Here is a 13625-nt window from a genome sequence, read left to right as displayed (position 1 = left end):
GCACGTGTTGGTCACCTAATCCATTCTCAGTAGGGTTTTGGCGGTGAGAAGTTTGATTTTTTTTATCAGACAACATGAAAATACCTCTAGTCATGATACAATTTTCTTTTTTTTTTTTACTTGTATCTCTTTTACACTTTTAGTTTTATACACTGTTAAATAGGCATCTGCTGTGTTATTTTCAGGCATCCAATTCTGGCTTCAACAAATGAGAAAAAAATAAGGAAAAATAAACACAAGCAAATGTAATTTTTTTTTCTGGATTTTTCCCCTTTTTCTCCCAATTTGGAATGCCCAATTCCCAATGTGCTTTTAAGTCCTCGTGGTCACGTAGTGATTCGCCTCAATCCGGGTGGCGGAGGACGAATCTCAGCTGCCTCCACGTCTGAGACCATCAACCCGCGCATCTTATCACGTGGCTTGTTGAGCTCGTTGCCACGGAGACATAGACATAGGCTTCACGCCATTCACCGTGGCATCCACACTCAACTCACCACACGCCCCACCGAGAACGAACCATATTATAGCGACCACGAGGAGGTTACTCCATGTGACTCTACCCTCCCTAGCAACCGGGCCAATTTGGTTTCTAGGAGACCTGGCTGGAGTCACTCAGCACGCCCTGGGATTCGAACTAGCGAACTCCAGGGTGTTACGAAGCCGAGACAAGGAGTTGAACCCAGATGCAGTTTATTACAAACTCAGGAGTAAACAGAGAGAAAACAGGGAAAACCACAGATTAAATCAGGATATAAAGTAACTAGGCAGACCGAAGACTAACTGGTAAATTACTCACGAAAACTAGGATTCAAGAGAGAGTTGTACACACTAGTAGCAGGTCCAAACGAGACTAGACAATGACTGAGGGAAAGTGGTGAGACTTTATACTGTTCTGGTTGATTGTTTGATGGGGAGCAGGTGGAAGTAATTTATAATTAGGGGAGTGAGAGGAGTTTGGAGGAGCAGAGGCTGATGAGGATATTACAGTACCCCCACCCCCCCCCACGGGCAGCTCCCGCGATCCGGAACACTCGACGTCTTGGGCGGCCTCGACCACGAGCAGCTGGACGATTAGGATGCTGACTGTGGAAGTGGGTGAGAAGTGATGGGTCCAGGATGTCATGACGGGGATCCCAGGATCGCTCCTCTGGACCGTAGCCCTCCCAGTCAACGAGGTATTCCAGTTGACCCAAGTGACGCCGAGAGTCCAAGATGGCCCTGACCATGTAAGCTGGGCCATCTTCCAGGAGCAGCGGCAGAGGTGGGTCACCCTCATCAGGCTCTGTGGAGGGAGAATGGGGAGAACATATGTGAGGTTTTAGAAGGGATACATGAAAAGGAGAGATAAGGGAATGTGAAGGCAGTGCTAGATGATATGTGACAGGGTTAACTTGTTTTATGATGGTGAATGGGCCAATGAAACGAGGACTTAACTTTCAACAGGGGAGTTTGAGATGAATGTCCCTGGTGGAAAGCCAGACTTTCTGCCCTGGATGGTACTTTGGTGTCATAGAGCGTCTGGTGTCATCTTGGATCTTCTGGCGGCGAACAGCACGCTGAAGGTGGACGTGAGCAGCATTCCAGATCCGTTCACTGTTGCGGAACCTGTGATCCACAGCTGGCACTTCGGAGGGTTCTCCTGACCAGGGAAACAGGGGTGGTTGGTAACCAAGGACACATTGAAATGAAGTGAGACCAGTGGAAGGGTGACGGAGTTCTATGCATATTCCGCCCAGGGCAGGTAGCGGCTCCACTCCTGCTGGTTGGTATGGCAGTAGGTACGGAGGAACCGTCCTATCTCCTGGATCTTTCTCTCCGTCTGACCATTGGACTGAGGATGATAACCTGAGGAGAAGACTAATTGAGACACCCAGATGGTTCAAGGAGGCCTTCCATACCCTTGAGATGAACTGAGGTCCCCTGTCTGATACTATATCCTCAGGCAGTCCAAAGTTCCAGAATACATGTTGGAAAAGTACCTCAGAGCTTTCCATGGCCGTGGGTAGACCTTTGAGGGGCACCAGCCGGCAAGATTTAGAAAACCGGTCTACTGCCACAAGGATATAAGTAAACCCTTGGGAAGGAGGAAGGTCAGTAACAAAGTTTACACCAATGTGGGACCAATGACAGTGTGGAATGGGGAGAGGTACGAGCTTACACACCGGGAGATGTCGAGGTGCCTTAGCCATGGCACAGTCAGAGCAGGAGCGGACAAAATTGGTAACGTCCCAGACTAGATGAGGCCACCAGTACTTGTTTCTGAGTAGGTTAAGAGTATGGGAGATTCCAAGGTGTCCAGATCCAGGAGAAGAGTGGAGCCACTTAAGGAGTGCTGTGCAGAGGGAACGTAGGTTAACCCGGGTGGACAGGCTGCTTGTACTGGTTCCGAGGAAGCTGCCTGGGTGATTTGTTGGTCCATGTCCCACTGTAGAGGGTTGACAAAGAGTGAAGGAGGTAGTATGGGTTCTGGTGATGATGTGGACTAGTCAGAGGAGTGCAACCAGGAAAGGGCGTCGGCTTTAATATGTTTGGAACCAGGGTGATAGGTAACTGTAAAGTGAAAACGTGTGAAGAACAGTACCCATCTTGCTTGGCGTGGGTTTAGGCGTTTAGCGGATTGAAGATATTCAAGGTTACGGTGGTCGGTTATAACAGTAAAAGGGTGCTAAGCGCCTCCAGCCAATGGCGCCATTCCTCGAGCGCCAGTTTAATGGCCAGTAGTTCTCGGTTCCCAACATCATAGTTTGTCTCGGCTGGAGAAAGTTTCTTGGAATAGAAGGCGCAAGGGAACAGTTTGGGAGGGTTACCTTGACGCTGGGAGAGTATGGCCCCCACCCCTGAGATTGAAGCGTCTACCTCGACGACAAAGGGAAGGTCTGGGTTTGGATGTCTGAGAATGAGCGCTATAGTAAAGGAAGTCTTTAACAGCTGGAAGGCTTTAGTGGCTTGTGGGGACCAAGAGAGAGTTTTGGGTTTACCTCTTAGAAGACTGGTGAGAGGGGCGACCACAGTGTTGAAGTTCCGGATAAATCTCCGGTAAAAGTTGGCAAAACCAAGGAACCTCTGTAACTCCTTAACGGTTGTAGGTTGGGGCCAGGTAGTTACGGCCTGCACCTTGGACGTGTCCATCTGAACTCCGCTGGAACTGATGATGTAACCCAGAAATTGAATGGAAGACTGGTGGAAGAGGCATTTTTCGGCCTTCAGGTACAAATTGTGCTCCTGTAGACATTGAAGCACCAGTCTTACATAGTGGATGTGTTCACTTAGAGAGGTAGAATAGATGAGTATATCATCAATATAAACCAGGACAAAATGGTGGAGCATGTCACGGAAGATCTCATTCATGTAAGACTGGAAAACGGATAGGGATTCCTACTTGGATGGTGAGTGGCATAGTTTGGTGAGTGATTAAGTCTGAGCCAATAGGTTTGCCAACGACAGAGTGGATGGATAAGTGCTTAGTTACAGGTTCTGTCTGGAGGTTGAGTTGTTTGACTAGTGAGGGGGCAATGAAGTTGCCTGCCGACCCGGAGTCTAGAAGGGCATGTACAAGAATTGAGGAAGTGGAAGTTGAAACCGTGATGTCTATACAAAAGGGTTTCCCACATACAGGCTCACAGGAAACAGAGCTTACCAGCAGTCTGGGAGGATGAATAGGACAGGAGGATATGTGATGATAGGCAGCTCCACGATAGAGGCAGAGGTTGTTGATATTCCACCTCCTATGCTCAGCCGGTGTCAGGTGGGTTGTGCCTAGTTGCATTGGCTCCTCCTCCTCAGACTTGGTCTTGGGAAGTGGCAGGGCTGAATAGTCGCGGTCAGTCGAGCTCTGTTTTAGTCGACGATCCACACAAAGCGAGAATTGAATGAGGAATTCCAATCCTCGGGAGTCATCCACACCAGCTAGGTGCATTTGAAGGGACTTGTTTAGACCCTGTCGTTAATGAGTAATCAGCGCTGGCTCATTCCAATGACTGGTGGATGCCATCGAGCGGAAGCGCAGGGCGTATTCAGCGACCGATAGCTTGCCTTGATGGAAACGGCTTAATTGTTCACTGGCAAAGGAGGTTCCAGTAGTGGACTCAAAAACCTCACGGAAATGGGTTGTGAATGCATTGATGGACTGCATCACGGGACCTCCCTGATTCCAGATGGCATTTCCCCATTGTAGTGCCTTCCCAGAGAGGTGAATATAATGTACATTATCTTGGAGCAATCTGTGGAGAAGTGTTGGAGTTGTAACTCAAAAGCCAGTGAACAGTGAAGGAAGCCGCTGCACATCTCCGCATTGCCAGAGAAACTCTTAGGTGGAGCCAGAGGGCAGAAGTTTCCAGGAAACAGAACGAACGGAGGAGGAGAGTCAGAGACTGGCGCTGCCAGAGTAGAAGCGAAGTCTGGGGCAGAAGGACATGCTGCAGCAGTTGGGGTAAGTGATAGCTTCTCTAGTCGACGTTGCATATCATGAAGCGCCTCTTCGTGTTGGATTAGTTGTTGCTCATGCTCAAGAAAATGCTCCATGGCTGACGCCGTTCCTGCTGGGTTCATGTTTAGTGGTCTAGTCTTCTGTTACGAAGCCGAGACAAGGAGTTGAACCCAGATGCAGTTTATTACAAACTCAGGAGTAAACAGAGAGAAAACAGGGAAAACCACAGATTAAATCAGGATATAAAGTAACTAGGCAGACCGAAGACTAACTGGTAAATTACTCACGAAAACTAGGATTCAAGAGAGAGTTGTACACACTAGTAGTAGGTCCAAACGAGACTAGACAATGACTGAGGGAAAGTGGTGAGACTTTATACTGTTCTGGTTGATTGTTTGATGGGGAGCAGGTGGAAGTAACTAATAATCAGGGGAGTAAGAGGAGTTTGGAGGAGCAGAGGCTGACGAGGATATGACACAAAGGTGGTAGCCAGCATCTTTTACCACTGAGCTACCCAGGCCCCAAACGAACTTAATCTTGAGAAATCTGCAGTGAATTAGCAGCTGCTCTCTTTAAACTGTAGGCTGTGTAGTAGAATATTTAGTCAGGTCTTTTTTGATTGGGTGATAATCTTATTTCTGCTTTGTTTTGTATTTTTATTATTTTTATTATCGGTAAGGTTTGTACTGAAGAAGGACAGAAATTAATCGGGTTTCAGGGCAAAAATACTTCCAAAAGTGACAGAAATTCCAAGGGGACAATGTTGCTGAAATACTTTTATTTTTATGTTTTAGGTTATAACATCTGATATACTGTATATATATATATATATATATATATATATATATATATGAATTCTGAGGTTTTCTCTGGTTATTATTCCACCATATGTGTCCTATTATATAGTTCATTCCCTCAAGCATCAGCGATATAAACCAAGACAGCACATTCTTAAGACGTTGGTAGTGTAAGTGGACTGTATGCAATAAATTAGAAGAGTTGAAAATTACTTTCTTTTGTGCATAAATTGCAGCCTTGATGATTGTCGGGCATATTTCTGGTAACACACTCCTTTTTTACGCATGGAAAATGTGATTCTCGTCAGAATTTGGATGTAGGCTCCATTAAATTACAGAGAATGTAAGTATTATTATTCCTTTTCATCTACTGACACATAAATTATGGCTAGTGTTAACAGTGATTGTCAGCATGCACTTCACTTCTACCAATCGATTTTGAAAAATTAAATACATTTATTGAAACACGAAAAAATGAATCATATTTCTAAACTGAAATTACACTTTAAATTAAACCAAAATATAATCAAAATAATGAAGTCGTCAAAAAATCATAGCCTACAAATTTCAAACATTTTCCTTTCTCCAACTTCTTCCACCGGCCCGTATGACAACAGGTGGAAAATACCTTTAGGCCTACAAATTAGACCATAAGATGGCTACAGCTCTGATTGTCAGGGACATAATTTGATGTTCCACTATATTTTCAGAGTTTGGACATGAAATTTAATTACCACCTGCTGGTGGAATCTCCAAACTGCAAATGCAGGAACTGAGTTTAAACTTTGCACTGAGTTAAGATGTGGTTTTCAACCATGTCTTAGCGGAACTAACTATTTCTCAGGAAAATAGCAAATTGCACTTTGCACCACTTCATTTACATACAATACACCCACAGTTTGCGCATACACCCACAATAGTGCAAACACTCCCACCCACGCCCAATTGCTCTTTGCACTGGCATGAAAATAGAGCCCAAAAAATTATAGTATTTTTAATGTTAATGTAGATTAACATTAACCAAGATTAATAAATGCTGTTTCATTGTAAGTTTATGATACCTAATGCATTAAGTAATGTTAACAAATACAACTTATAGTAAAGTGTTACAATATACACTATATTGCCAAAAGTATTCGCTCACCCATCCAAATAATTGAATTCAGGTGTTCCAATCACTTCCATGGCCACAGGTGTATAAAATGAAGCACCTAGGCATGCAGACTGCTTCTACAAACATTTGTGAAAGAATGGGCCGCTCTCAGGAGCTCAGTGAATTCCAGCGTGGTACTGTGATAGGATGCCACCTGTGCAACAAGTCCAGTCGTGAAATTTCCTCGCTACTAAATATTCCACAGTCAACTGTCAGTGGTATTATAACAAAGTGGAAGCGATTGGGAATGACAGCAACTCAGCCATGAAGTGGTAGGCCACGTAAAATGACAGAGCGGGGTCAGCGGATGCTGAGGTGCATAGTGCGCAGAGGTCGCCAACTTTCTGCAGAGTCAATCACTACAGACCTCCAAAGTTCATGTGGCCTTCAGATTAGCTCAAGAACAGTGCGTAGAGAGCTTCATGGAATGGGTTTCCATGGCCAAGCAGCTGCATCCAAGCCATACATCACCAAGTGCAATGCAAAGCGTCGGATGCAGTGGTGTAAAGCACGCCGCCACTGGACTCTAGAGCAGTGGAGACGCGTTCTCTGGAGTGACGAATCACGCTTCTCCATCTGGCAATCTGATGGACGACTCTGGGTTTGGCGGTTGCCAGGAGAACGGTACTTGTCTGACTGCACTGTGCCAACTGTGAAGTTTGGTGGAGGGGGGATTATGGTGTGGGGTTGTTTTTCAGGAGCTGGGCTTGGCCCCTTAGTTCCAGTGAAAGGAACTCTGAATGCTTCAGCATACCAAGAGATTTTGGACAATTCCATGCTCCCAACTTTGTGGGAACAGTTTGGGGATGGCCCCTTCCTGTTCCAACATAACTGCGCACCAGTGCACAAAGCAAGGTCCATAAAGACATGGATGAGCGAGTTTGGTGTGGAAGAACTTGACTGGCCTGCACAGAGTCCTGACCTCAACCCGATAGAGCACCTTTAGAGCGAATTAGAGCAAAGACTGCGAGCCAGGCCTTCTCGTCCAACATCAGTGTCTGACCTCACAAATGCGCTTCTGGAAGAATGGTCAAAAATTCCCATAAACACACTCCTAAACCTTGTGGAAAGCCTTCCCAGAAGAGTTGAAGCTGTTATAGCTGCAAAGGATGGGCCGACGTCATATTAAACCCTATGGATTAAGAATGGGATGTCACTTAAGTTCATATGCGTCTAAAGGCAGATGAGCGAATACTTTTGGCAATATAGTGTATATTAAACTAAATTCCAGGGGAAATTAATTTCTGACACTTGCATTGGCCTTTACAAAAAGTACCATGGTATTAACATTTTCCTGTATCATCGTGATATCTTCATTGAATAATTTTACCATGTAAATACCATGACATATCAATACTTCAATATGACAACCATGCAGGTCCAGGGCATACAGTATATATTAAAATACCATGGTATTACAAGCTGATACTTTCACTTCACCATGGGACTGTCACAGGATGTTTTCTCAAATGTCCAGTGTACCTGATGAAATAATAATTTCCCCCTCTTGTTCTTTTCTTCTCCACAGTCTGTTTGGCATATCTCCAGTGGTCCAGACTGACTGTTTACACACATGGATGTTCAAAGTGAATCCTGATCTGGAGTGGCACCACTTTGTCAATCCCATCATGTTGTTAGTTCTGTATTACACTCTGGCCACACTCATCCGCCTTTGGCTGCAGGAATCAGAGGACGTGGTCAGATTGCAGTTTAATTTATGACCATTATCACAAAATCAAACCCTGACAGCTAAATATTGTTAATGTTGCTGTGTGAAACTTCTGTGCAACTAGTGGCACCAAACGGAACTGCAATCAGTTTGTTTCAGCAGTGCGACTTTGGCTCAACCAATAGCATGAGTTGTGGTGGGACATCCAGTTTCATCGAACAATGGCAGATGGGGGAGTATTTGAGAAACATTTATGGAATTATAATTTTTGCAATTTTGTATGGTGTGACTAGTGCCACAGAAATACATTGTCATACAAGATCTATTCTGTTTGAGGCAATCTTCTTCTCAAGTAGCCAAATTATGAAATATCGAATTTATAGTTGCTAATGTATCATGGGTCATTCATGTAACAAGTCTTTTAACTGGTCAGCAGGTAAAAGAGAATGAGGGAGAAGGAGAGGGAAAAGAGGAACCAGAATCTCCTGAAAGCAATTTTGGCTTATATACCGCAGAAAAGAAAAGACAGCTGTGGAGAATGGCTCACTACCGCACAGATGAGAGAAATGTAGGAGTCTGACAAACATTCATAGTCTCTTATAATCATTTAATTTCCATGATCACAGACAGTACTTCTGTTTATATTAATATTACTCTTTTAAAATCATTTTTCACGTTCACTATTAAGTTCTGCCAGCATTTACACTTTTTGGAGTAGATGTTTGTGTAGCAAAACACATGTATATCAAGTATAGTGAAGTATAGATATATTCCTCATGAGATGAACATGATATTTTTCAGCTGCTCTCCAAACAAGATGGCTACAGCACACCAGAGGTTTGTGTTTCAGTTTGACTTTAATTAATGAGCGTCATTCACTGAATTTAGCGAATTGAATAACCATAGATAAATTCTTGAGCCTGTCACTATTGAACTCAATATAAACTCTGTTATGTTACAGTGCTTCTGATGAATCAGTGAACTCTCTCACTCAGGTATTGATTGTAACATCCAATGGAGCTTCACTGGACTTCACATCAGTTCCTCTTGAAAATGGCCCAAAGTCTCTGGAGCTTTACTCAACCTCTCAATATAAACCAGACCAGGCAGAGACTGATCCACGTAAGTCAGCCTCTTCCCCGATCCTATGACTAAACAGATTCTCTGAAGTCCAAAATAGTTGGCTAAGAGTTTATGGGATGAAAGTTCAGCCAACTGGTTTGTAATAAATGGTATAGTCTTATTTACTGACAATGACTATTTTCCTTTTTAGTATTCCAAGTATGAAGATTCAATACCCTGTAAAACTATTCTAAGCAGAATTCCTTTTTAATTATTATGCATGCCACTTTTATGACCTCAAATGGAATATTTTTACTTTTAAAACTCATTTGTCACACTGCAGGATCATTTAAAATGAACTAGTAAAGTCAAAAGGCTGTTAGAAATTGTGAAATTCTTAAAGGGTTAGTTCACCCAAAAATGAAAATTCTCTCATCATTTACTCACCCTCATTCCATCCCAGATGTGTATGACTTTCTTTCTTCAGCAGATCACAAACCGAGATTTTTAGAAAAATATCTGAGCTCTGTAGGTCCATACAATGCAATTGAAAGGTGATCAGACCTCTGTAACTCCAAAAATCACATAGAGTAAACATAAAAGTAATCCATCAGACTCCGGTGTTTAAATCCATATATTCAGAATTGTTATGATGGTATGGGTGAGAAACAGAACAATATTTAAGTCCTTTTTTACACCAAATCTCCACTTTAACTTTCACTTTCAGATGTAAAAGTGAAACTAAACAGGCACCACATGAGACTTTCAGATGTAAAAGTGAGAGTGAAAGTGGAGGTTTAGAGTAAAAAAAGGACTTAAATTTTTATCTGTTTCTCACCCACACATATCATATAGCTTCTGAAGATATGGATTTAAACACTGGATTCTGATGGATTACTTTTATGCTGCCTTTATGTGATTTTTGGACCTACAAAGGTCTGATCACCATTCACTTGCATTGTATGGACCTACTGAGCTGAAATATTCTTCTAAAAATCTTTGTTTGTGTTCTGCTGAAGAAAGAAAGCCATACACATCTGGGATGGCATGAGGGTGAGTATATGATGAGAGAATTTTTATTTTTGGGTGAACTATCCCTTTAATATTTCCTTTAATATTACTTATAGTAATAAATACAAAATAATATAAAGGTTGATTTCCTTGCAGTGATTTGGTCACATTGAAGGTCGAGGAGTTGAGAGAAAGGTTTGATCCGGGTAAAACTAACCATGGTTTTACTGTAGTAATATTGTAAATATTAAAATAGTAAATATTTTATAATAATATTGTACTATAGTAATATTATAATAATATTGTAATATAAAAAACAATAGTTTTTTGGCAGAAGCCATAGTTTAATGAAATTTACCATGGTGTTACTACAGTAATATGGTGTTCATTTAGTAACCATGTTTTAATTTTGTGGTTACCATGATTTTACAACAAAATAGCATGATGTTACTATGGTTACTGTAGTAAAACCATGGTTAATATTTGTAAGGAAAGGTTAGGGTAAGGTTTAGGGGTTAATGTAGTGTGTCTTTAGGACTTTAAACATGCTGCAGTGATGCCCCTATACTGTGTGTTAATATTTAATTAGGGGTGCAAATAGTATCTGACACTATTTACACTTTGTGCAAAGAAGAGGCTTTTGGTTGCTATTTACAACCTCTGCCTTTTAAAATAATAGTAGACGGTATACAGTGTATACTGTGCAGTATTCACAAAGTAGTAAGCTAGTATTTGAAGCCTCATCCTTTTCCCACAAATAACTGCACCATATTCCCAAATATTTCCATTCGTTTTTTCAGTTCTTGGAAATGCAGTTCCTGAAATGTTCAGGTTTACGGAAACAGCTCAGGCCTCCATTCATTTTCAAGGGCAAAGACATTAGATGATTCACAGGATCCAACAGCAGCGTTTGTGGACTTCCATCCCATTTGTCTTTCTTGAAAAAAAAAATTCTTTTTCAGAGAAAATGGACGGCAGCGTGTATCAGATGGACTCTGCGTATGTGGAGCTTTCCGATGGTCCCCACTCATTTGTGAAGGTGGTTCGTGTGAACTCTGCGGTGAAGGCCTTCAGGTTTATTATGAAACAGAGCTACATCTGCGCTCTCATTGCAATGATGGTGAGTCCAGTATGACAGTAGCCCCTTTCAGAAGTCACTTCAGACCCCCTTTTGCAGGGGTCGTCCACCTGCGCCTGATTTCCTTAGGTGGCCAATTTAGTCATTACCCATGACAGATCAATATGGACAAGGAAAAATGTGTACCATGTGCAGAAACTTTCTGGTTGGGTTCATGCTGAATGGAGGTCACCCATTGGTGACCCACAATCCATGTGATGTACCAACAAGCATGTGACATAGTGAGTGAAGTCTCTGCTAAGGCCAGTTTTGATTGCCATAATGAGGGCTTTTTTGACATGTTCCTTTAGTAATTTGTGAGGAACAATACTGCAAGGGTTTGGATTTTGAAATTTGCAGTTTGGTTCAAAGTGAGACCTGAGTTGTCAGTTGAACTTGGAAGCTTGATAAATACCCTTACAGAGATTACTTTTGCTGTACCATGGTTCAGTGATGGCATAAGATGCTAATACAATGGTATATTAATATATATTGTGGTAATGAATGATTATCAAATTCATATACCATGGTATTTACAAGGGATTTCAAGGAACAATAAAGAATACCATGGTATTAGAATGGTACATGTCCACAAAACTATGGTGTTACCTTGGTACTTTTTTGTTTGTGTACGCACAACTTTGAACATCCAAGCATAATGTTAACAAAAAAGACTGTATGTATTTTTCTCTGTATGAATCCTTTAGTCATTCTGGCTCCATTTCTTCTGCTCTTCCTTTAAGGCGTGGAGTATTACTTATGTGAGTTGGCTAACCTTTGTCTTCCTCATCTGGTCGTGCACTCTGTGGATGGTGAGGGACCGAAGGAAGTACTCAATGATCACCTCTCCATTCATGGTGTTCTATGGGAATTTGCTCATCATCCTGCAATACATCTGGAGCTTTGAGTCACTGGAACCAGTGCCTGGACTCTTCCTGAAGAAAGATGTGCCCTTCCGGGAACTGGGCTCTAAAGTAAGACCAGTATATGCATCCGGATTGTGTGTATCAGAGTATTGTGTAATTTAGATAAAGTTTACAGTATGTTCTGATTGCAAGATCTGTTTTTTTTATGTATGTTTGTTTGTGTGTGTGTGTGTGTGTAGATCCTGTGCCTCCTCAGTTTCTGGCTGTTGCTGAGACAGGCTTTGACAGAGAGAAGAGAGAGACAGACCGATGAATCCCACCTGTCTGATATCAAAGTGGAGAGACACATACACGGTGAGAGAAACAGTCTTAACACATGATCCATGTACAGAAACATGACATTTTCCTCTTTTTGCTAATTGCTGCCACAGAAAGTCCCAATTTTTACTGTTTCTTAAAAGTCCTTTCTTACCTGCCAATGTGTTTCTACACACGTGTGTGTGTGTGTGTGTTATAGAGGAGTTGGATGGTGAGGCAGGGGGACACAGAGAGATGATGGACATTCTGGCCAGTACAGTCATGGCCATGCTCAACAAGTACTGGATCTACATCTGTGGTGGCATGTTCTTTTTCGTGAGCTTCGAGGGACAGATTGTCATGTACAAGATCATTTACATGATGATGTTTCTTTTTTGCGTGGCACTTTATCAGGTTTGTGCTGATCTCTTGTTGACTTAGCATGTGGCATTACATCTAAACTAAACTAAACTTGCTTGAACTTTGACAAATAAAACATTTAAATTAGTTTAAATATTGTATTCATAGGTTTAGTATTAAAGTAAGAAACAGTGACATTTGACCTATTATTTATTATAAAGAAATATTTAGACTGTAATAAGTTTAGAATTTCTTTGACTGTTTTATTGGTTTGTCTACTGTTGTTTGTTTTTTGTTTAACTACCATCTGATTGTTTGTGTTTTTGTTTGTTTATTTTATTGTGTTTTTTTGTGTCTACTATGTTGTTTTTGTTTTCTCTGCCATTTGTCTGTTTGTTTGTTTGTTTTTCTACTCTGTTTGTTTGTTTGTTTGTTTTTATTATTGTTTTTTGTTTCTCTATCATTTTGTTTGTTACTTGTTTGTCATCTTTATGTTTGTTTTTGGTTTGTCGATTGTCTATTTACTTGTTTGTTTGTTTTTTTATTTGTCTACCATCTCTTTGTTTGTTTGCTCTGTCTACTCTGTTTGTTTTTTTTTTCATAATTTTGTTTGTCTGTTTTTTGGTTTGTCTGTCATCTGGTTTTTGCTTTTGGTTTGTCGACTGTCTGTTTGTTTGTTTTTCTTATGTCTATTATCTCTTTGTATGTTTTTTGTCTTGTCTTGTTTTGTTTGATTTTTTTTATTTGGTTTGTCTGTCATATGTCTTTTTTTTTTGTCTCTTTATTTGTTTCTGTTTTTGGGTTGTCTGCTGTTTGATTTGTGAGTGAGCAGATATCATAATGCTTTGGCTTCTTTTTCGTAATTTA

The 13625-nt window shown here is 41.5% G+C and overlaps 2 protein-coding genes across 6 annotated transcripts in view; one reads left to right on the top strand and one right to left on the bottom strand.

Annotated features, from left to right (window-relative positions):
* The window catches only part of LOC127434712 (piezo-type mechanosensitive ion channel component 2-like), a 185453-nt gene that overhangs the window by 115567 nt on the left and 56261 nt on the right, over nt 1–13625 (top strand). Inside the window, exons 8-15 of one of the 5 annotated variants that reach the window (XM_051687610.1) lie at nt 7905–8073; nt 8482–8613; nt 8847–8882; nt 9041–9167; nt 11081–11238; nt 11979–12209; nt 12341–12455; nt 12619–12812. In XM_051687610.1, the coding sequence (XP_051543570.1) occupies nt 7905–8073; nt 8482–8613; nt 8847–8882; nt 9041–9167; nt 11081–11238; nt 11979–12209; nt 12341–12455; nt 12619–12812 (1162 nt within the window). Of the gene's footprint in view, nt 1–7904; nt 8074–8209; nt 8614–8846; nt 8883–9006; nt 9168–11080; nt 11239–11978; nt 12210–12340; nt 12456–12618; nt 12813–13625 lie in introns of those variants that run through there. The other 4 variants (XM_051687609.1, XM_051687614.1, XM_051687611.1 and 1 more) reach the window with 4 other exon arrangements.
* On the bottom strand, nt 2015–5140 carry LOC127434749 (uncharacterized). The gene has a single exon (XM_051687702.1). It carries the CDS (start codon nt 3346–3348, stop codon nt 2647–2649), a length of 702 nt encoding a protein of 233 aa, XP_051543662.1. The 5' UTR covers nt 3349–5140; the 3' UTR covers nt 2015–2646.

Source organism: Myxocyprinus asiaticus, chromosome 44 (assembly GCF_019703515.2).
Source record: "Myxocyprinus asiaticus isolate MX2 ecotype Aquarium Trade chromosome 44, UBuf_Myxa_2, whole genome shotgun sequence".
Lineage (NCBI taxonomy): Eukaryota > Metazoa > Chordata > Actinopteri > Cypriniformes > Catostomidae > Myxocyprinus > Myxocyprinus asiaticus.
This window is presented reverse-complemented; position numbering and strand designations above follow the sequence as displayed.